Source organism: Myxine glutinosa, chromosome 4, assembly GCF_964187855.1.
Source record: "Myxine glutinosa chromosome 4, kmMyxGlut1.1, whole genome shotgun sequence".
Classification (NCBI taxonomy): domain Eukaryota; kingdom Metazoa; phylum Chordata; class Myxini; order Myxiniformes; family Myxinidae; genus Myxine; species Myxine glutinosa.
In genome coordinates, this window is record NC_136264.1 from 50,650,455 (window position 1) to 50,674,642 (window position 24,188).

At 43.5% G+C, this 24,188-nt stretch overlaps 1 protein-coding gene across 5 annotated transcripts in view; it reads right to left on the reverse strand.

Moving 5' to 3' along the window:
- LOC137415472 (CCR4-NOT transcription complex subunit 6-like-B) overlaps positions 1-24,188 on the reverse strand; it is a 93,698-nt gene that overhangs the window by 2,126 nt on the left and 67,384 nt on the right. For 2 of the 5 annotated variants that reach the window (XM_078775686.1, XM_078775688.1), the window contains exons 5-12: positions 23,016-23,105; positions 21,986-22,057; positions 18,898-19,055; positions 15,159-15,313; positions 14,823-14,980; positions 11,847-12,092; positions 11,523-11,722; positions 8,354-8,539 (exon numbers count right to left, since the gene is read on the reverse strand). In XM_078775686.1, coding sequence (XP_078631812.1) covers positions 8,354-8,539; positions 11,523-11,722; positions 11,847-12,092; positions 14,823-14,980; positions 15,159-15,313; positions 18,898-19,055; positions 21,986-22,057; positions 23,016-23,105 — 1,265 coding nt within the window. The remainder of the gene's footprint in view (positions 1-8,353; positions 8,540-11,522; positions 11,723-11,846; positions 12,093-14,822; positions 14,981-15,158; positions 15,314-18,897; positions 19,056-21,985; positions 22,058-23,015; positions 23,106-24,188) is intronic. The other 3 variants (XM_078775687.1, XM_078775690.1, XM_078775689.1) reach the window with 3 other exon arrangements.

A 24,188-nucleotide genomic window follows, 5' to 3' on the forward strand; every position in this document is an offset into this window, starting at 1 on the left:
TTGCTAATCATTGATGTGAAATATAGCCAATTAAGCATTTAGTGGTGAGTAAATATGCATTTCAACCGATGACATGTTTCCTAACTTTAATATTTTCCAGGATAGAAAATGAGCTCAAGCAAAGAAACCTGCCCCTTATGCCAAAGGGAATTGGATTGTGAGGAGACAGTGGTGGTTCGTGAGAAAGGAGCTAAAGGTATCGACCATGCTAGCGTCGAAAGAGGTGTCGACATCAGAGTCGAAGCTGGAACTAGTATGCACAAAACATGCCGGATCAACCACATAAACAAAAAGGACATTGCTTTAAGCAAGAAAGATCGGACAGATTCTGCTCAATCAGTAAAAAGAAGTGCTCGTGTTTCCTTGGGGCCATATGACAGCAAAACAGATTACTTTTTCTGTGGAACCGAAGTCAAGAAGATAGACCCAAAACGAAGTCATGCAGAAACGGACAGTTTTAGCTATGTGAAGACAGACGCATTTGTTAAAACGATATTGGTTCATTGTAAAACACGGATGGACGAATGGGCCATTGCTGTTCAAAGCCGCATCGAATATTTTTGGGGCGATCTTCATGCAGCAGACTGTGTTTACCACCAGTCATGTAACGTTAATTTTCGCACAATGCAGGAAATTCCGAAACAGTTCAGGTCAGTTGATTCTGCAAAAAGACGAAAAATTGGAAGACCAAAGGACTGTGATCAGGAAAAGGCATTTGAAAAGGTCTGCACATTCCTCAATGAAAACGATGAAGAGCAGCTAACGATATCAGACCTTGTTGCTAAAATGGGAGAATACTTGACTGATTGCAAATCCGTGGCATATGGAAATCAGTACCTCAAGGAAAAGCTTTTAGAACGATATGGTGACTCTATATTTGTGGCTGAGGGCAAGGGTGTGAAAAACATTGTGACCTTTTGGGAAAAAAACCCGCCAGATTCTTCGTGACTACTACAATTCACCTCGGGAAGATGACGAGGAAGCACAGAAACGAGCAATTCTACAAACTGCAGCAAAACCTATCAAAAGTGACATAAAAACAACAGTTGCGCCACTTGGGGATACATATTCAACTCGTGCAGAACTGAAACTTGCGCCTGCATTGGATTATGTCCTAGCAAGTTTGCGATTCTTGCTGCAGCATCTGTTTGTTGGGAAGGATATGTCCATAAAGGTTGCTGGTATTGGGCAAGCAGTTATTCAAGCAGTGCATCCAAGGGCTGTAATTGTACCATTACAGCTTGGTCTCGCAGTGCAAATGCACCATTTGTATAGGTCACGGTTCTTGATAGATAGTCTTTCAACCTTGGGGTTTTCTTCATCTTACCCAGAAGTGCAAAGGTTTGAAGTGAATGCGGCTTGTTCACATGCTTTGGATGTATTGGGAAGTGACATTAACATTCTCGATACGTCCTTGCTATTTGCTGGAGACAATGTTGATCATAACATTATAACCTTGGATGGAAAGGGTACCTTCCATGGGATGGGCATGATAGCTGCCATCACACCAGGGAAGCAAGCTAGTCAAATCATTTCGAGACAGAAAATTGCTCACTTGAAGCTTGTCGAACTGACAAAGATTGATATTATAGATTACCGCTATGCAAAGCAGATCAAACGCAATGTTGAATTTCAGCCCCTCCCCTTCTCGTCTGCCTGTGACCGCACAGTTGACATCTTCTGGGAAATGTCCTTTCGCTTCAACAAGAGTACGCCTAGTTGGCAAGGCATGATGCATTTACTACACAAGGAGTGTGAGCATCCAGGGAAGTCGTCCGTACAGTTTCTCCCAATGATTGACATGAATCCAGGGGACAAAACCTGTATACTGTCCACCCTAGATTACCTATGCAAACTTGCGTCAAAACACAACATGCCAACCATTATTACCTTCGACCAACCGCTGTTTTGGAAGGCTTCTGAGATAGTGAATGCTGTTCCAGATGATAGCCCAATCAGGAATGTGGTGTTACTGCTTGGGAGCTTCCATACTTTCATGAATTTGTTGGGAGCAATCGGAACTTTGATGGATGGCAGTGGACTTAAGGAGATCCTGGATACGGTGTACGGTGAAAATGCCATTGTACACATGATGAGTGGAAAAGCAGTGCAGCGAGCATTTCGTGGGCACCTGCTGGTGGATCAGTGTCTTACATGTCACATTGTGGCTAAAATAATGGAGGATGACCCTGGTTTTCAGGACCAGGTGAAGGAACTAGAGAAACTTTACACGCTGATGGAGACTGGTGAAAATGACTTGGAGTCATTGTTGCAATCAGATTGCATTTGCCAGATTGACAAAGCTTTGACACTCAAAAGGAATGAACTGGCAGGGACCTCCAAAACCAGCGCACTGTGGATCAACTACCAGCGCATGGTAGGAATTGCTCGGGCACTTGTTGCAGCTGATCGAATGGGGTCATGGGAGATGCATCTCCGTGCCATCTCAGCTTGCTTGCCGTTATTTGCGGTCGCTGGCCATCCCAATTATCTGAAGTCAGCTCGTCTCTATCTCCAGAAGATGCACGCATTTGACGATGAAAATCCTGATGTTCATCAGAAGTTCCAGTCTGGCTTCCATGTAATCAGGCGCAGCAGCCAATACTGGGCTGGCCTTGGCTCTGATCTTGTGATAGAACAGACACTAATGCGCTCACTAAAAAGCCAAGGGGGCCTGACGCAAGGAAGTGGGATGTCAGAGCACCCACTAAGAGTGAAAGAAATGAAATGGAGCCGTCCGAATGGGGATGGAGGGTAGAAGGGGGAAAACTCATTCCAGTGATGACAGACAAAAGCCCTGCTCCAGATGTACTTCTTCAGATGATTCACTGCAACTGTTCAGGAGGGTGCAAAGCCCTAAGGTGTACCTGCAGAAAGCATGGGCTCGAATGCACCAGTGCATGTGGGCATTGCCAAGATGGCAATTGTGGCAATATGACAAATTAACCAGTGACAGAAGAGGATGATGAACAAGACGGCATCTGAGAAGCCGTAATGTTGGATATTACACATTATGACATCGGTAGTGAGTAATACCAGAGTGTTCCCTTGATTAGGTCACTGATGACATCATAGATGACGTCGTGACATCATTGCAAATGCGACATTCATTCCAGAAAGTACTGTTATTTGAAAAACATTGGTGAAAAGAACATTTGTTCAAACATCAGATTTGCAATTTGAATTTTTTTATGGTTATCAGTCAGATTTATGACGTTTTTCTGCCGGTGGCCATTTTGTTTTTTGACGTCATTTTTGGAGACTTTCCCGTGCGCAGAAATTGTCCAACTTTTGATATGTTGTTCTCCACATCAAATACTACAAGAAAATGTCATAAAACGTTTTTTTGCAATTATTTTGGGGTTACGTGGTATATTGACTCTACTACTTGTACCTCAGATATCTTCAATGAGCCAAACAGGATATTATAAAAATCACTTTTAAGAAAAAGGATAATATTTTGATTATCTTTCCAAATGCCACCTAAGGTGGATGGAGCTGATGTTTTCACCCCTGTTGTGAGCAGGATATCTCAAAACGTTGTGGACGGATTCGGACGAAACTTGGTGGACAGGTTGGGTGTGTGACAAGGACAAACTGATTAAATTTCCATGGATATCCAGATCTGAGAGTTTTTTGACATTTTAAAAGTGATTCTTCATAATTGAGACATAGGGACAAAACAATAAATAGCATATCTCCAACCACTGTGGGTGCGTTATGACAAAACTTGGTGGACGAGTTGGTTTGGTGAGAAGAACAAGCCGATTAGATTTTGGTTCAGGTCCGGATCCAGATCCAGCCTATCAGTGGGATCCAAAACGTAAACTGTACAGCCTGGTGGGGGTATGCGTTCTACCGAGTGCCGATCTACTTGTCAATGAAACCATCTTAAAATGAAAATGCAATAGCATCTCTCTCTCTCAAACACTCTTGTCAGGAAACAATGCATCAATTAACACACCTTGTGCAAAACCATACTCTCACCTCGCTTGGCAGATTACACCTTCGGTAGTGGTGCCTGTACACCTGCGGTCTCTTGCAGCATTGTTTATTAAACAAAGCATTCTTGTTTTGCAATCCCCTCAAAGCAAATACTGCATCATAATCTTAATGCGAGGCAAGCATTCCACGTTTTGATAATATTGCTCCACAAAAACACACTCATGATGTTCTTTGGCAAAACGACATTACGTCTAGCAATCCAACCAGTTGCTGCATAATAAAGTCAAATACTGTAGTTTTAAGGCAATACAGTGCATTCAGAAAGTATTCAGACCCCTTCAATTTTTTCACATTTTGTTATGTTGCAGCCTTATGCTGAAATCGTTTAAATTCATTTTTCCACTCATCAATCTACACTCAATACCCCATAATGACAAAGAGAAAACAGGATTTTAGAAAGTTTTGCAAAATTATTAAAAAGAAAAAAGTGAAATATCACATTGACATAAGTATTCATACCCTTTGCTATGACACTTGAAATTTAGCTCAGGTGCCTCCCATTTCTCTTGATCATCTTTGAGATGTTTCTACACCTTGATTGGAGTCCACCTGTGGTAAATTCAATTGATTGGACATGATTTGGAAAGGCACACACCTGTCTATATAAGGTCTTACAGCTGACGATGCATATCAGAGCAAAAACCAAGCCATGAGGTTGAAGGAACTGCCTGCAGAGCTCAGACAGGATTGTGTCGAGGCACAGATCTGGGGAAGCTCACAAAAAAATTTCTGCTGCATTGAAGGTTCCCAAGAGCACGGTGGCCTTCCTAATTCTTAAATGGAAGAAGTTTGGAACAACCAGGACTCTTCCTAGAGCTGGCCGCCCAGCCAAACTGAGCAATCGGGGGAGAAGGGCCTTGGTAAGAGAGGTGACCAAGAACCTGATGGTCACTCTGGCTGAGCTCCAGATATCCTGTGTGGAGATTAGAGAAAATTCCAGAAGGACAACCATCAGTGCAACACTCCACCGATCTGCGCTTTATGGCAGAGTGGCCAGACGGAAGCCAAACAGTTCAATCTTGGTTTCATCAGACCACAGAATCTTGTTTCTCACAGTCTGAGAGTCCTTTAGGTGCTTTTTTGCAAACTCCAAGTGGGCTTTCATGTGTCTTTCACTGAGGAGAGGCTTCCGTCTGGCCACTCTGCCATAAAGCCCAGATCGGTGGAGTGTTGCAGTGATGGTTGTCCTTCTCGAAGTTTCTCCCATCTCCACACAGGATCTCTGGAGCTCAGCCAGTGACCATCGGGTTCTTCTTCACTTCTATTACCAAGGCCCTTCTCCCCCGATTGCTCAGTTTGGCCGGGCGGCCAGCTCTAGGAAGAGTCCTGGTTGTTCCAAACTTCTTCCATTTAAGAATTATGGAGGCCACTGTGCTCTTGGGAACCTTCAATGCAGCAGAGATTTTTTTGTAGGCTTCCCCAAATCTGTGCCTCGACACAATCCTGTCTCTGAGCTCTGCAGGCAGTTCCTTCGACCTCATGGCTTGGTTTTTGCTCTGATTTGCATCGTCAGCTGTGAGACCTTATATAGACAGGTGTGTGCCTTTCCAAATCATGTCCAATCAATTGAATTTACCACAGGTGGACTCCAATCAAGGTGGAGAAACATCTCAAAGATGATCCAGAGAAATGGGAGGCACCTGAGCTAAATTTCAAGTGTCATAGCAAAGGGTATGAATACTCATGTCAATGTGATATTTCACTTTTTTCTTTTTCATAAATTTGCAAAACTTTCTAAAATCCTGTTTTCTCTTTGTCATTATGGGGTATTGAGTGTAGATTGATGAGGGAAAAAATGAATTTAAACGATTTCAGCATAAGGCTGCAACATAACAAAATGTGAAGAAAGTGAAGGGGTCTGAATACTTTCTGAATGCACTGTATGTGCTCTGTAACTCCAGTGCAGGTATCCCCTGCTTAATGGAGGTTCGCATAGCAAAGGTTCGCTTCAAGGAATGGTTCCATTTATTTATTTAGGCCTATTCATCGCTTAACGACGGGCTACCTTCATGCTACAGTGCCATTGTGATTGTGCAATGTCGCTTCGATGTTTTCACCGATTAACTTTTCAATGGGTTTTCAATGGGAGGATTAACTTTTCAGAATGAAAAGGTTAAAAATAACAGTCTCCTCCACCACCTCCAGCCACCGCTTTCCGCACAGAAGGAAACTTGGACCAATATAGTTTTGGTAAGTGTTACGGATTTATGTGAATTTATGTGAATTACTATTCAGGTCATTGCTTATTAATGTTTATTCGATTAAAGGTTGTTGTGATTAAAGGGTCAGGAGCCCTTCTGGGGAAAAGGAGACCGGAAACGGAAGGAGAAAACACATGAGGTCCGGGAGAGGGGGCGATCTTCTTCTTCCTCGCCCAGCTCCGACGCGAGCGGTGTCGATATTGAGCAGCGTGGGGAACGCTGCGTTTGAAAGCCCGTCTGGCGAGAGGAGTTACCTGTGCGGGGTAATTACCGGTTACACGTCGAGTTGCCGTGGGTTCGTGCACGGAACCAAGCGTCCGGCACAGTTCGCCTCAACGTCTACAAGGCCGCGTACGGGTCGCACCTTGGGCCTCGCGCGCTTTGCAAGCCGCGCGTTGCTTTGCCCGCTTTGCTTGGCAAGGAGGTGTGCGCTGCAGCAGCTGTCCCCGGTACGCGACGTGCACGTTTGGAGCACGTCAGCCAGGGGTTCGTGCAACCACCCGTGTGCGGAGAAGCCGACCTTCACCTGGGTCTGGAGGGGCCCAGAGACATTGTGAGGGACAGTGACCATTGAGGGGTCGTGAGTGGGGAAAGGGGGGACATATATAAGATGGCCATCTTAGTAATATTTGTGATTGATTGTTGATGGTGGTTGATGGATTGGAGAATATATTATTAAGTAATCCGGATCCTTGGTGTGGGGTTTCTTATTGACTTGAATTATTGTGTCTTTCATATTGAGTGCGCTCCGAAAGCGTATAAATCAGATATCTTTCTGGCGGGGTCCTCCCACGGTCCGGGGGTCACCAAGACCAGGTAGTTACCGGGAGGACCACGTAACAGAATTGGGGGCTCGTCCAAATTACGATTTGCGGATTCGCAATTGGGTCTACGTCCGGGATCTATAAAATTTTCTAAATTTTAGTCCGGGAAAGAATTCCCAAGAGTGGGAACTTTTCCAACGTTCCCAAAATTGTTTTGCTCTGCCGACAAAACAACAACAACAACAAAAAAAAAAAACAATAGCAATAATAGTAATACTGTTGCTGTTCTTTGTTGGAAATTTCTGGGGTGAAGGTTAACAGGTGTTACCAGTAATCACCATGGCGTTTGTTGCACAGAACTTTGCGGTAACACCCAGTGAGGCACAGTTCCGAGCGTTACTAAAAGCGGACCTCTTGAAATTGGCCAAACATTTTAACTTGGAGGTCCGAACTAATTTGAGGAAGGCAGAGTTGCAGACCACGGTGATACAATCTATGGTGGGATTAGGAACATGGGACGAGTTAGCCTGGCAGTGGCTACCCGAAGAACCAGAAGACGTTGAGCTCCAGAAACTGGAGTTGCAATTACGGAGCCAGGAACGGATCAAAGAAGAAGAAAGGAAAGCAGAAAAGGAAAGAGCAGAAGAGGAAAGGAAAGCAGAAGAGAGGAGAGAAGAGAAACAAGCAGAGGAAAGGAGAGTGGAACGAGAACTCCAGGAAAGGTTAGAAAGGATGAAAACAGAGGAAAGGAAAGCAGAAAAGGAAAGAGCAGAAGAGGAAAGGAAAGCATAAGAGAGGAGAGAAGAGAAACAAGCAGAGGAAAGGAGAGTGGAACGAGAACTCCAGGAAAGGTTAGCAGAAGAAGAAAGGAAAGCAGAAGAGAGGAGAAAAGAGAAACAAGCAGAGGAAAGGAGAGTGGAACGAGAACTCCAGGAAAGGTTAGAAGGGAGAAAAGCAGAGGAGAGGAGAGCTGCCAGGGAACTCGAAGCAGAGGAGAGAAAAGCCGAAAGGGAGTTGAAGGAACGTGATCTGGCGCTTCAGCAAGAAATTAAATTCAAGGAGCTGGATTTAATGAGAGAACGGGGAGAGGTACCACCCTTGCTGACGGGGTCGACACCGAGCCAGAACACCTGGGAGGTGGGCAGACATGTGAGGCTGGTTCCACCCTTCAGTGAAAAGGAAGTCACTCAATTTTTTCCACACTTTGAGAAAGGGGCTCGACAGTTAAACTGGCCGGAGGAGGCCTGGACCATACTAGTGCAAAGTGTGCTGTTGGGTAAAGCTCAAGAGATTTATTCGGCGCTACCAATGGACCAATGTGCAGATTATGAGGTATTGAAGAAGCACATCCTCAAAGCCGATGAGTTGGTTCCTGAAGCTTACCGGCAAAAATTCAGGAATGCCAGGATGAGGGAGAGTGAGACCCATGTGGAGTTTGCCAGAGTGAAAGAAAACATGTTTGATCGGTGGTGTGAGTCGAAAGGAGTCGGGAACGACTTCGAAGCATTGCGGGACCTGATGCTGGTGGAGGAATTTCAACAGTGTGTCCACGAGGACATCAAAGTGTACCTGCAGGAAAAGAAAGTACCAAAGTTGTGGGACGCAGCCACCATGGCAGATGATTATGCCTTAACACACCGGATAGGGGTCCACACACCAAGCTCCTCGCCTAGACTTCAGCAGGGGAGTTATGGAACACCCGGTGCGGAGAACGACAATACATGGCGGCGGCCTCGAGAGGATTATGGGGACAACGCGGATACCCCAACTGTTCGAAATCAGAGGGCTACGGGCCCAAGACAAACTTATTTCCCGGGGGGCCCGAGGCAGACCACGAGTTTTTCCTCCGGGCCTACTTGCGCCTTTTGCAAAAAACCTGGACACTTGATGTCCAGTTGTTACCTCATGAAAAGGGACAACCCAGAGCGGAGTCCGACTATTACAACTCCGAATGCGATGGCTAGCGTAAGAACTCGCCCACAGAAGAGTTACCAACCATTTATTTATGAGGGGTTTGTCTCACTCGAGGGAGACTTGACTAACCCAAGACCTGTTAGGGTATTGAGGGACACAGGAGCCCATCAATCCTTAATGCTTGAAGGCATTTTGCCATTGTCAAAGAGTACCGCAACTGGTGATAGTGTTCGGTTACATGGGATCGGTGGCTGTGTTAGTGCCCCACTTCATGTCATCCAGTTGGAATCCGATTTGGTGTCAGGACCGGTCACCGTCGGTTTACAAGCCACGCTTCCTGCAGAGGGAGTATCTGTGATTATCGGGAATGATTTGGCCGGGGGGCAAATTTATGGTAACCCGAGGGTGGGTAAAGAGCCCCGCAGGGGAAATAACACCACCCCAGCTCGGGATGGCGACAAAAGTTCCAAGTTATTTGTAGGGGGACTGAACTTCAACACAGAGGAAGAAGTTCTGACCTCTGTCTTCAACAGATATGGGCCGCTGGTGGAAGTGCGGGTGGTAAAAGACAGGGAAACGCAACGGTCAAGAGGGTTCGGCTTTGTCACGTTTGCAAGCACAAAAGACACCAGAGAGGCAGAGAAGAATTGGAATGGTAAGGATTTGGAGGGTCGGACCATAACAGTAGAGAAGGCATTTCGTAGGCGTCGAGAGGTCTACAGAAGAGGACAACTTGGCGGTAGTTTTGGGGTTGGCAGCAGCCGATATTACTATGGAGGCTCCCAGAGTTACGGCACCTCCCGAAAGAATGAATGTCAGAGCACTGGCCGAGAAGGAGACTGCCAGTCAGGTAACGGCTGGGACCAGGGGTCCCACCGTAACTGTTTGGAGTCTGGAGAAGTTGAAGCACTATATACGGTGGAGCCGCCGAGCCGGGGCTCCTACACGGACTAACCGTGAACGCCACGTTCTTAAAGGCGTCCAGGTAGTGAACTTTCCTGCACGGACTAACCGTGAACTCCACGTTCTTAAAGGCGTCCATGTAATGAACTTTCCTCCCCGGACTAACCGTGAACTCCACATTCCTTAAGGCGTCCATGTAGGGAATACTCAGCTGGGCCTCCCGAAAAAGTGCTATCGAGAGGTTTAACTTTGGGGCTTTGGTCACCACCTCTTAACCGCCATTCAAGAGAAACTAGAAGTGGTTGACGCTTGGTCCAGAGTGAATTAATCTAGGGGTTTTGTGAAATTTTGTTGCTTTATTTTTAAGTGATAATTGTGCCCGGGGGGAACTGATGATTTGGGGGGAGGGGGGGGGGGTGAGTATCTGGTTTGTTTATCAAAGTTGGCCGGCAAAGAAAGTTTTCGCTGGGTTCAAACTTTCTTTCTTTCTCGAAGGGGGGGAGTGTTACGGATTTATGTGAATTTATGTGAATTACTATTCAGGTCATTGCTTATTAATGTTTATTCGATTAAAGGTTGTTGTGATTAAAGGGTCAGGAGCCCTTCTGGGGAAAAGGAGACCGGAAACGGAAGGAGAAAACACACGAGGTCCGGGAGAGGGGGCGATCTTCTTCTTCCTCGCCCAGCTCCGACGCGAGCGGTGTCGATATTGAGCAGCGTGGGGAACGCTGCGTTTGAAAGCCCGTCTGGCGAGAGGAGTTACCTGTGCGGGGTAATTACCGGTTACACGTCAAGTTGCCGTGGGTTCGTGCACGGAACCAAGCGTCCGGCACAGTTCACCTCAACGTCTACAAGGCCGCGTACGGGTCGCACCTTGGGCCTCGCGTGCTTTGCAAGCCGCACGTTGCTTTGCCCGCTTTGCTTGGCAAGGAGGTGTGCGCTGCAGCAGCTGTCCCCGGTACGCGACGTGCACGTTTGGAGCACGTCAGCCAGGGGTTCGTGCAACCGCCCGTGTGCGGAGAAGCCGACCTTCACCTGGGTCTGGAGGGGCCCAGAGACATTGTGAGGGACAGTGACCATTGAGGGGTCGTGAGTGGGGAAAGGGGGGACATATATAAGATGGCCATCTTAGTAATATTGGTGATTGATTGTTGATGGTTGATGGATTGGAGAATATATTATTAAGTAATCCGGATCCTTGGTGTGGGGTTTCTTATCGACTTGAATTATTGTGTCTTTCATATTGAGTGCGCTCCGAAAGCGTATAAATCAGATATCTTTCTGGCGGGGTCCTCCCATGGTCCGGGGGTCACCAAGACCAGGTAGTTACCGGGAGGACCACGTAACAGTAAGTGTGTTACTGTCTTTAAAATAAATTAACGTTATTATCGTGTTACTGTCTTTATTATTAGGTACATAATAATATTATGTCACTTGCAACTAAAACCATCGTTATACCAAGCATATGGATTTGCTTTTAGACCAAAAAATTGCAGTTAGGAAGCGAGGTGCAATTTTCCCATAAAACTTAATGGAAAACGAGTTCCCATATAGCAAAGGGTTATAAAGGTATGTAACCCCTTCATTAAGCGAGGGATACCTGTATAACAATTCCATATTAACTCGTTCATCAAAGCAATCAATATTACACAACTCAGGTGTGTCAGGGTGGAAAATATCTCAATCATATACAAGGGCATTCATAGCAGTACCAGAGCACATTTTTTTAGCATACCTTAAAGTCGTAGGTGTAGTTTGTGTACGGCATAATGTCACTCTCATAGGCACTGTTTAATTTGAAAGGGTGCGTGATGAAACCACCGGGGGCGCCTTTGCCGTTGCAGTTGAAGTTTGTCAAACACTTGTTGTACGCAAGCTCTTTAAGATCTTTGTGGTTTTCTGACACTCCACCAGCACTCAGGTACTCAACCACACCTACAAAAGGAAATTTGAATAAGCGTGTGAAAAGCACAAACATTAGAGCGGATAGCTCAGACTGTCGTTACAACATGACACTCAATTTGCGCATGAAGCCCCACCACCATAACTTGTGACATACCTGAGTCTGGCAGCGAGTTAAGATCAGCACAAAGCACCAGAGGTATGTGGATTGAATCAATGGGATGTTGCAGTCCTGCCACACGGCAAAGACTCCGCGAAGCCTCCTCTGCAAAGGTCTTGAGTTCGGAAAGAAACATCATGGTCTGGATGAGTTTCACGTCCGAAAATTCTGGGTCCCAATGTATGTGGGCGTTTGCCACCAGCAGCGTTTGCCTGCCTTCAAGACCATTTACAAGAGGCATGCCTGTCACAACGAGGTGGAAGGAGTGAGGCGGGAAAGAAAAGTCAATGATGGCTTAAATTAAAAAAGTCACTAAAGCAGCCCTGAGTAACTGTGGAGAATAAGAGAATCATCTTGCTTGAACAATGCAAGTTATAACTAAAGCTTCTCAAAATGTAAAACACATCTGCTTTGAACTCAAACTAAACTTGATGAAAATAACAGCTGAAACAAAACTGAAATAAGTAAAATCTATTTGTAGTGAAATTATACCAAGGTGAACCCAGGGATGCTCGCCACGAAAAGGGGGGCCGTCTATAAGACCCGGGACACTCGGGGCGTGCCCTGCCCTCGGGGCCCTGTTGCTCCAAATATCACTGGTACATATTCAGGTTTCTTCAATTCCGAAATCCTCTTCACCTAATTTTTCATGTCCTAGTATTTCAGATTTAAGCTCTCCTGTGTGGATCTTCATATGTGATTTCAAATTGCCTTTTTGAAAGAAACCTTTATCACATATCAAGCATTTGAGAGGATGCTCTCCTGTATGGATCGTCATATGTGATTTCAAGCTGACGTTATAGGAGATGCGGGACTCACTGTGACATTATCCAGTAGTTGAATGGTATGTACGCCCCCAAAGGCTGCGCTGCGCGAACCATTGTTATATCGAAGCTACCATTGCTGTGCTTGAAATGCTCTGATTTAATGCCTATTGTTGCATGTATTGTTACAGGAGATATTATCGATCTAAATGATATTAAAGCCTACCCAGAGGTAAAGTCGTGTCTGCACTTGATTTTCACGACACTATTAATTAGTGGTCTACATATTCTCATCATAAAGCTTTGTTGAAAATTTGATAAAACCTCAAATGGTAAAGAAGTTGTGGCCTGAACAGACACATTGAAGCTCAAAGAAATAAAGAAACACAGAAACTATTGAAAAAACCAGGCTGTCTCACGCAACTAACAGGTTCAACATTTCAACAGTTTTGTTATGGCCTTGCCATGGCAAGCTGCCAATAGATATTCAAATTTCTGCAAATTTGTTGTTCATGTTCAGTAATAATGTCGACACATTGATGGGCACAACTCATCTATAGCATCAGCAATACAAGGGTGACATTCCTGGAAAGCGTCCTGATAGTGGACAGAAATATAGGCGTATTTGTTTGATCCAGTCGAAGAAGCAAAGGGCTGAATGGCAGTCACAACCTCATCAAGAAAATCGTTTGTCACAACCATGGAGCACTGAAGGTGATGCACAATGTTCTTCTCTCTCTGTGACTTTGTGTGTAGGAAGACAGGAGGTAATGTAAATGGTTGGCCTGGGAGGTTCAACTTTCCTTTCACAAAGCACACCAATTCTCAGAAAATGTTTTGTGTGTGGCAAGAAAGGCCACATTGAGAAGTCCTACTCGGCAAGGAAAGTAAGATCGAATAGCCTGGCAAAGAATGGTGAGATAACAATGCATATGTTATCCCTGGAAAAACGGCGAAATACAGTAATCATGCAAGCCTCCAAAGAGTGGCAACTTCATTTATATTTTTCTCTCAGATGATGACAGACCAACTTTCTCTGTCCTCTAAAACTTGGTGGCATCTTGTTAAGTCCATCTTTGGGTATGCTCTCCTTCCATCCCTTCCCTCACTTCAAATGTCACCACAGTCGACTCCGATCATGAGAAGCCCGAATGACTCAATTCTGTGTTTGCTTCCAAATATTGCGTCCGCAACCCCTCGCTCGCTGAAACCACCCTCCCCAGTCACACCAAACTGCTCATGGACTCTGCGCGTTTTGCAACTGAGAAGGTGGATACCTTTCTGGCAACCAGTGACTGATTCTGCAACTTGACCGGATGGAATCAGCTCATGTGTCCTAAAAACCTGCTGTGCTGTTCTTGCACATCCTCTTTCTGCCGTTTTCACCCTATCATTTGTGCTAGGCCATCTTCCATCTGCTTAGAAATCCACCAACATCACTGCATTACATCCTCAATGACAAGATGAAAAAACGGATCCCCTCAACTACAGATGTATCGGCTTACTTCCAATCATCAGCAAGGTTATGGGATCAATCATCACAGTTGAAATAAAAACCTTCCTTTTCTCCACAGACCTCATCTCAGATCATCAATTCTGATTCAGACCAGGTCACTCGACCTTGGTCATGGTGCTCCTACTCTCCCAACAATGGATGGAGGCCCTCAATGTCAGACGAGATCAGGTCCGTCTCTTGAGGCATATCCGAGCTTTCAATACAGTCTGGCATCCCACCTTGCTCTCCACACTCTTTGCCTTTGTCACCCCTGGCCAACTCTACTCGTGGATTTCTGACTTCCTCCACTCTTGTAACCAATGTGTGGCTCAACGAAATCCTTCCAGACCGTAAAGATAGGCCGGCGTTACACACGACATCACAAAACATTCCCTTTCAATTTTCTTTATATCTTTCTGTCTACCATTACTCCCTCCACCCTCCTCCACACATTCACACCCACATGAATCCTCCTTCACACTTCTGCCTCCGACATACCATCCCCAGTCTCTGTTCCCCCCAGATACTCAAAATTATTTCCCTGTCTGATCAAACGTTAATGATCAATCAACGTCAATGTCTGCCCCATTCAAAAATGAATGAAGGTTGAGTTGAAAACTATGAACCAAAGAGTATCAAACAAACTTCAGAACAAACCAAAGTCCATAATTTCTAAAGAAGCACGAAACACAAGAATGAGTGTGATTAGCTCACCCTGATTCTGCAGGAAGTTTATATCTTTGACCTCAAGCAAAACAGCAACGCCAATATTGTCCTTGGTCATAACCCGATTCAACATAGCCTCCGAGCCCTCAGAGTGGGCCATTGCTAGTTGGTTGAACTCTACCAGGTGTTCTTTCACCAGCATGAACCTGACAGCAGAAGCAAATAAACAGAGACAAAAGGTGCAGTCTATCAGGATGAAGGAAAGCATTTACGTAGCAAAACCAACGAGCTAACAAATGCACGAGATAAATCATACATGTCAAATACGACGACATCAATATTTCACGTGAGGAAGAACAGAGCCACCACTACGACCATTGATACCTGTTCGTTTTGAAGAAAACGGCACAGCCATCCACATATTTCCGCTCATGCTCCATCATAGTGCGCGCCCTGGATTTTGAGCTGAATATACCATTGTAGCCATTCACTTTCAATTCGGGCAGGAAAAAATTGTAGAATTGTTCTGTCTCCACTTCCTGTACAAGTAGAGTCACACAACTCTCTTAACACCTGCATAATAACTCTTTAAAAGTCTGGCAGCAATAACATACATTTAAAGATGCTTTCCACATCACAGAATCAGTGAAGCACATTTCTTCAAGCGCACCATTTTAAAGATGCACATAATCAATGGATTGTCCCATGTCGTGAATATGCCTTTACATGAATGTACTTATTTACAAACGAGTTTCCATAGGCTGGGCACATTAATATGATGCACAAGTGACTAAAATATGACAGCATTCTAATCAACGCTCAATGTTCCACCACAGTGGCCTTCAGGCCTTTAAGCATACATACAGGGTGATCCAAGTATATTTCACCAAAACTATACTGATGCTATTTTATTCAGGGTAAATCAACCTGGATCACCTTGCAAATTCATTTCTTACCTTCACCACCGAAGGTGGATGGAGGTTGTGTTTTCACCTCTGTCTGTCTGTCTGTCTGTCTGTCTGTCAGCAGAATATATCAAAGAGTTGGGGACGGATACGGACGAAACTTGGTGGACAGTTTGGATGTGTGACAAGGATGAAATGATGAGATTTTAGTGAAGATCCAGATCTGGATACCTGTACTCTAACTTTTTTAAAAGTGATTCTTCATCGTTGAGAGATGGGGCCATAAACTATATAGAGCATGGTATTTCAAAAGATTATGGACGGATTTTGACAAAACTTGGTTGGGATGAGTTGGGTAGGTGACAAGAACAAGCCGCTTCAACTATCAGTGTGATACAAAAGGGTTAACTGTTTGGCCTGGCATAGGTATGCACTCTACCGAGGGTCATTCTAGTTTAAAAAAAAGTGTTTACCTCATTTTAACCACATCATTAAACACCACATGCAAAAAAATACATGGCATTAAAGGTGAAAAGAATGATGTAATAAATTCAAGCAATACAAAGAATAAAATGTTTTAGCCATTTGCAAATGGTACATTGAAGTTGTTCCTCAACCTGCACCAAGTTTTGGAATCTGTTAAATACGTCAAAATTCTAACGGATTTGATTAATTAAATAACAATGCTGTAATAACACGAACCAGGCTGAAGAGTATGCAATTATTCAAGCTTTGAAATGGACTGTTCTTTAATTTTTGATACCAAAAGAAAGGCTAACAGATACCAACAATTACACTCATAAAAGGGGCAGAAGGAGGAAAGGTTAGTATATTGTTGCACAAGAACTAGGAAACTACTTGCTACTTTTTGTGAGTGAATTTCTACAAAACGGAAGTTTTAGTGTGGAGTTTATCAAGACTTTCCAATGCCACAATGCTTTTGGTTTGTTGGCCACCTAGATCACGTATGCAAGGTTGGTGGAGGAGGGTGGAAAATAGAGAAAAAGAAAACTGAGAAAAGGAAGTCAAATATAGAGGACAGCAAAGAAAAGACGTTGTACAGGAGTTGGGAGCAGTGTGAAAAAATAAGAGATAAAAGGTTTGGAGAGGATACGAGTGTGGGTAAAGAGCCGAAGGGGCATGCAGAGACGAATATGAAAGAAGCTGGGAGGGAGGTGGCAGGGTGGGGTCATCAAAATTACTCTATCCTTGCATACATATATAGATAGCCCCTATATGTTATAGTTATAGTTATAGCCCCTATCAAAATTCAAATTCAGATCACTTAATCTATATTCCAATGTCAATTTTCACCATCAACATTTCCCACAATGCCCCCCTCACAAACCACCAAGTGTATATAAACTGACAGCTCTCAAAACGTCCTCCAGCATGCATACAAGTATCCTTGTGCCAAAACTTAGAAATGCTGATGGTAAAAGTACATAGTACAGGAAGTCATACCACAACTTGCATCTGCCGCCCCCCCCCCTTTTATGTCGTTTCAAAAATACATCACTTTATTAATACCACTACCTGATTTGTGTCACCTCAACCCATATTTAGTACAGATGCTGTCAGCACCGTTTCTCGTATCAATCATCTCAGCCTTTGTCTCCACCTACCCTCTACACAAATTACTTTGTGTCACACATAAATAAATATACTGTACTGTATAGTGGCTAAGAGGCAGCGTAACAGAGTTACCTTAGAAGTGATATTAGATGCTATTAATTGAATGGATGCTGCTGAACATGCGGTTGACTTTGCCGGTTTATTAAGTTTACCTCCGACTACGGTGCGTACAATCTATAAAATGTACATTGCGGATGGTTCGACCACTCCAGAAGAGGTACCGAAGGTAAGAAAAATTCAAACTCTAAAATACGTTCTTTATTTTTATTTAAATGTGTCTGATAATTATTGTTTTATTTATTGGTGTATTTGAATACAACTGCCATTAACTAAAAAAAGAAGGGTAAAATAGATAAAAAGCAAAATATAATGGGTGAAGTGGCGACATTAGGAACGCATCCCCCGCTAAAGAGAAAAATTGCTTTGATTTACGTAGTTTCGATATTCGTCGCACTTTCCAAGAACACATCCCTGACGTAAACCAGAGTATAATTGTAGTCACTTGCAAAGATGATTTTATACTTCCCATTTTTGTTTTCATCAGCAATCTTGCAATATTGCATCACAATGATCATAACCAAGTTTATAAATATTTATTTTTAAGAAGAGGAACATTGTTAATGCACACTACAAAAGTGACGTTTTATAAAGGATTGTGTGGGATGGGTGTGGGATAACAAAAACAAAAATAACTAGAATGGCACTCGGTAGTGCGCATACCTCCGCCAGGCTGAACAGTTTATGTTTTGTATCCCACTGATAAGCCGGATCTGGATTCTGACCTGAACCGTAATCGAATTGGCTTGTTCTTGTCACCTAACCAACTCAACACCCAAGTTTAGTCATAACTCGTTCATAACTTTTATAAATATGTTATATATCGCTTTTCATCCTATCAATGGTGACGAATTACTTAAGAGTTAAATAATTCTCGTATCCGAATCCATATTCAGATATTCACCAAAATTGAACCAATTCTTCCTTGTGACACACACAACCTCTCCACCAAGTTTGGTCCAAATCCATCCACAACTTTGAGATATCCTGCTATACATAGTTTTTAGCCCCATCTCTCAATGGTGAAGAATCACTAAAAAATTCTACTCGCCGGATCCAAATCCGGATCTTCACCAAAATCTAATCATTTCGTCCTTGTCACATATGCTACCTCTCTGCCAAATTTCGTCCGAATCTATCCACACCTTTTTGAGATATTTTGTTCACAGTCAAACAGACAGGTGAAAACAACCTCCATCCACCTTTGGTGGCGGAGGTAATGAATGCAAAAACTACCATGTTCCTTTGAGCATTTCATGATTTTGCAGGAATGAGATCCTTCGACCTTATTCTTAATGTTTTAGACAACTCAACCACTACTTAGGTCTCATGAACCACAATCTAGCCGGGCCCGGTGCCACAAAAGCCATTTGTATTTTTATTTGAGGCAAAACTTTTCAGTTGAGCAGAAAATGGCCCATTAACCAGACAAAACTATCAATAGTCCAAAAATATCCCTTAAATCACCATGTTAAAAGTAAAAACACAAAACACAGATTAAATCTTGCGTATCCAAAGCCACATGCCTGCAGGCTGATGATATCTGCGCTACAATGTAGGATCTCCTGCATGATGCCTTTTTTCCGGTATTCCCAGCTGAGAGCCCATGATGGGCAGTACCCGTACAACTGCCGTGTTGCGTACTTATCGCACAAAACGTTGTAGCTCATGACAGTAAAGACGGCTGGAATGAGAACAGGGACAATACCAGCATTTCATATTGCAGGGAAAGGGACACCAATTTACTATCACGTCTCGTTTTATCACAGCTCGACAGTGACATATATTAGGCTATCCAGCAATCACTGATTAATTTAAAGTGAAACTTTAGTGAAAAAAAATTTTCTTTGAAAAAAAAAGAAAACTAGAACGCCACTCAGTAGAGCACATACTCCCGCCGTGGGTCAAGTTGGAATAATACGTTTTGTTTAACATCCCCTCTCCCCAAAACAAGAAATGAAAAAGAAAGTAGGCCCTAACTGTCAGAGAATTTATTTTGATATATCTCAGAATGAGAGGAGAAAAACATCATTTAAGAATAAGAATAAAAGCTTTAATGCAGTAAAACAGGAAAAAAAATTCCAATTTTTTTTTCCTGGATCCAGAATAATATCCTGAGCTTCACCAAAAACTAATCAATTCTTCCTTATCCCAAGGGCAATCATCCCACCAACTTTCATCCAAATCCGTTCAGAACTTTTCCAGACATCTTGTTCACAAACACACGAACATACGAACACGATCGAATGCATTACTCCCTGGCGGGAGTAATAAACCTGATAATCGCAGAGCCAGAATTATTTATTTGGTCTGGGAAGCCCATGCGAGGTTTCTTCTTCTTAAGCCTCTCACAACCCTGGGTGAATATGCGATATTTTTTTTTAAAGTCGGAATTTTGCCAAATCTGTTTATTTGTTTGTTAATATACCTCAGCCATTGACAAATCTGGAATTATAATTTTATTTGAGGTTCAAATTAACCCGGGAGATTGTGTCAAACGATGCCTGCAAGTCTGTACATGTGATAAATAATTAATCGTCCACAGTCGAAGACTTCTTCTTCACGCAATAACAACTTCTAGCTTCCAGACCGTACATCCAATCAGCTTCAAATTTTTCACACTTGTTACTCTTCATGACTTCTACTACAGTATGAAGTTTCACGTCGATCAATGAAGTGGTTCAAGAGATATAAATGTTTTTATTATTTGCGTTTAATTAACGATATCTGCCAACCCACGTGACCTATCGCAAATTCCAAAAGGACATTTTAGTAGACTGATATGCTGAACGGATCTGTGAAATTTCCCCTCGATTGGATCACAAATGAGGGAGGAGCTAGGTTTTAAAGGTTTGTGCTTTAAAATGTCATAACTCTGAAACCATGTGATGCATGATGTCATGCTCACTGACTTTTTTGTTTGTCATGGGTATGCGATTCTGCCTGAAAAGTTTGGCCTCGATCTGTTCAGGCGTTTTGGAGAAAATTGGATTTTAGTGTTTTTCACTCAAAACAATATGGCGGCCGAACCACGTGACCGGTGACGTCATAATTACCATCAAAATATTCTACAGACCGAGTCCCTCCTATGGTGAAAATTTGCTCTCAATCGGTCCAATTATTGCAGAGAAAATGGTTTTTAAAGGAATACAGAAAAAAAATTCCCAAGAAAATTCCTCGATCCGGAATAATATCCTGAGCTTCACCAAAAATTAATCAATTCTTCCTTTTCCCAAGGGCAATCAATCATCCCACCAACTTTCATCCAAATCCGTTCAGAACTTTTCCAGATATCTTGTTCACGAACACACGAACACACACACGAACACACATACACACACACACACAAATGCATTACTCCCTAGCGGGAGTAATAATTCTTCATATATCTGAGCTTCTGAGAAGTAAACCAGACGAGCCACATTCAGGGCCAAATTGAATTAAATGCACCAACGCCATCTTTCAAGATCAGTGCGCCTTTGGTGTTGTTGGCAGTTTTCAGCAAAATGTATGAAGCCGATATTGATCTTCATTCAAGAATTCAATGGGATTCCAAATGGTAACTTGAACTTTCGAACCTCTTTTCTCAGAACTTGTATTATATGTTGGAGAGTCGAGATGGTTTCTCAGCAGCTAATATGATCAGCAAACAAACGATTAAATCCACTTTTCTGGACAGCCACTGGAATAGATGCAGTTTCGTGCAACTTTTCAGGCTCACAATCTGCCATAAACTTTCGTGGGAGGAGCATGTCACCAAAACGACATCAGGCTAGTCGCTGTCTGGGTATTCTCTGTAGGCATTCCTGAGCCGCAGTGAGATCATGGTGCAAAAGGCTTTCATATGAAGCTCTGTGGAGTATAACTCCCCACTCTGGGCTGGTGCTCCTGCTTCCCACCTTGCTCTTGAAGTAGTCAAAACAAGGCCTTCCACACCTTCAGAATTTCAAGACAGGAGGAGGATTCCGAGGGACTGTTGCTCTCCAAGATGGCAAGTTGATGGACTTTTCATTTTATAAAAGCTTACATCTGGTCTTTGCTCCCCCTACCCTCTCCTACCTCTGCCCTCTCTTAGCCATACCAGGTCACATGCATTCCACAAGAAACCCATACCCCCTCACCCTTCTAAAGTTTGGGCTGGTCGCCCACCTGTATTAATTAGTCCCCCTTATTCCCCCGATCATGTAATTGTCTCCCTGTATTTGTTGTTTCGTCTGCTCCCACCAGTTTTTCAAATGTGCTGCCCATCACTACTTCATGCCCTCACACTTGAACATACACAATCTCCAACAAACCTGCTGATTATTTCCCATCCTGCTGCTCTACGTGCCATTGTTACTCGTTGTTGTTATTAATCCTCCTTATGTCCATGCATCCCCCCATCCCACACTCCCCAACTTGGGAAAGCTGGCGCCAATTGTCATTTTAGCTCTTCCACAAGCCGGGACTTTGTATTAAAAATACATTTTGCGTACAAAAATGCTGCCCCCCAGTTGTCATTCATTTATCCACTGTTTGACTTTAACCTCATTCATCAACCATCCTATTGATGAAAGCAAATGGGTGCACCAAATAATCACAACAGGTTTATTTCATTCAGGTCAGTGGCCTCACCAGTGGTTTGTGAACGATCGGGATTAGCAAGTGGAATCCACGGCCGAGATGGTGGCTGTTCTGGTTGCACTGCTTGAGACAACCAGACACGGCAAACAAAGACGATGAGTATCACGCAAATAGGAAAAAATGTATAAAGCATGCAGTTGAGAGCGATGACACCACCACACATAACTTTATGCCTCAAAAATGTATTGTTCATTCAGTCTCATTTTTCAATCATTTCCAAAAATACTTAAAATAAATAAAGGATATGGATTACTGGTTTCTGTTTAACTATAAGGAAAAGATGCATTTTCTGTAGTCCAATGGGATGGCATGTGGCAATAACTTCCTTAAAATGGGCAAAGCAATCAACAGGAACCAATATAACCAGTAATCCATCCAATCAACTATTCCCACGTTCTTGTAGGATTGGCCAGGGGAAGCTTGGCCCAAGTTTTTCATGAACTGGCTGACCAGGCCTGACCATTCAACCAAGTAGTTTTGTCAGGATTTTGGAATCTGGCCAGGATACCAGCAACAGCTCGTATTTTCTTCATGAAGGGCACCGTGGGATCTTTAACATCCACCAAATAATGCTGGCAGACAGGACACCAGTTTTACGTCCACCCGAAGGACAGCACACACATTGATTAATCACCCCACCTGTGGAATACCGGGATGACAGTTTATAGCCGGGCCCGGATTCAAACCCAGGATAGACAGCTTAGAGGCGAGTGTACGTACCTTTAGGAGGCGAGTGGCTGAGAGGCGAGTGTGTGAATGTGCGTAAGCAATTCTGCCATCCCAGATAATTGAATGAATGAGATAATTAACAGTACAAAACTTCAGAAAGTGAAACACATACCCATAGAGACATGGGGAGAAGTCAAACTTGTCGGCATATTGACAAGGAAAAAAATGGTATTTGACTTTCATAGGGGCATCCTCAAGAATATTACCTGACATAACCACAAAAAACATTATATGTTATTTGTATTGCAATCTGGAGCAGTGCCAGGCATTGCAAGAGGCAGCACAAACCAACCTGCAAGGTTGTCCAGCATAAATGTGAGCAGCTTACGAGTGCCATCGTGCTCATGGTATAGTCCCAAGATCTCTTGAGGAAGGGGGTTTCCTGAAAACGACAATTTAACAACTTGGTGATTCATGGGCTATGAAATGAGAGCTTTAGGAATGCAACATACAATGGGTCTACGTGATCGTTTGATCTCATTGGTCATGTCATTTATCTCAGATCCTATCTGCCCTTTTCATACCATAAGCCATCAAGGTCCAATTTTCACACACCTGATGCCTTTCCTGCTGTTTTCTCCAATTAGTGCCATCAATACCCTATTTGTACGTTTGTATTACATGCATCAAAATCTTTCCCATTTTAATGGTAAATCTTCCTGAATGCTGCATCATAGTTATCTTTGCTTTCCTTCACATCACTGCCCCAACTTCAATCAATCTCCTAATCTCAGTCTCAATCTTTTATCCAGGCTCACGGCCTCTCCCAAATAGCCTTCCCCACTCCACTTTCTTCTTTCTGGGACGAGCCTGGTGGTGCTGCAATCATCTGGGTACTTTGTTCAACAGAATGTACAAAGTAAGACACGCTGAACAAGTTGTAATTTCCAACCGGAACAAAACAATTGACATTTAGAATGACAAATAATTCTACACCAAAATGAGTTTAAGGGAGGATCAGGTTACCACTCAAGTTTAGGCCAATTGGTTTGAGATGGCAAATGCGAAGCTGCCTTCATGTTTTGAAGAAGCAAATATAGCGACAGGCAAACAATCCATTCACCTGTTACGTGCTCCTCCCCAAACCCCCTGGTCACGGTGTACCTCCGAGCCCCGAGAGGAGTCACGGCAGAAAGATGTGTTATTCTGTATGTCAAAGATCAATGGTGAAACCACTCCAATTGTTACCAACAAACAAGTATTGTATTCAAATCACACAAGAATAACAGTACAACAACAATAGTAATCAATTGTACAACCAATATATATTTCCTATGATGGTACCATCAGATTCGTACAATAAAACTCACTGTGCTCCAAGTGAGCGAAAAGAGGCACATTCCCAATGTCTCTATTCCCGCATCAAGCCAAAGTCGTATTCCGGCATCAAGCCAAAGTCGATCCACTCCAGTGATCGTCCGTACGAGGTCGTATCGAGACCAGAATCCCATTTGGATGACAGTCA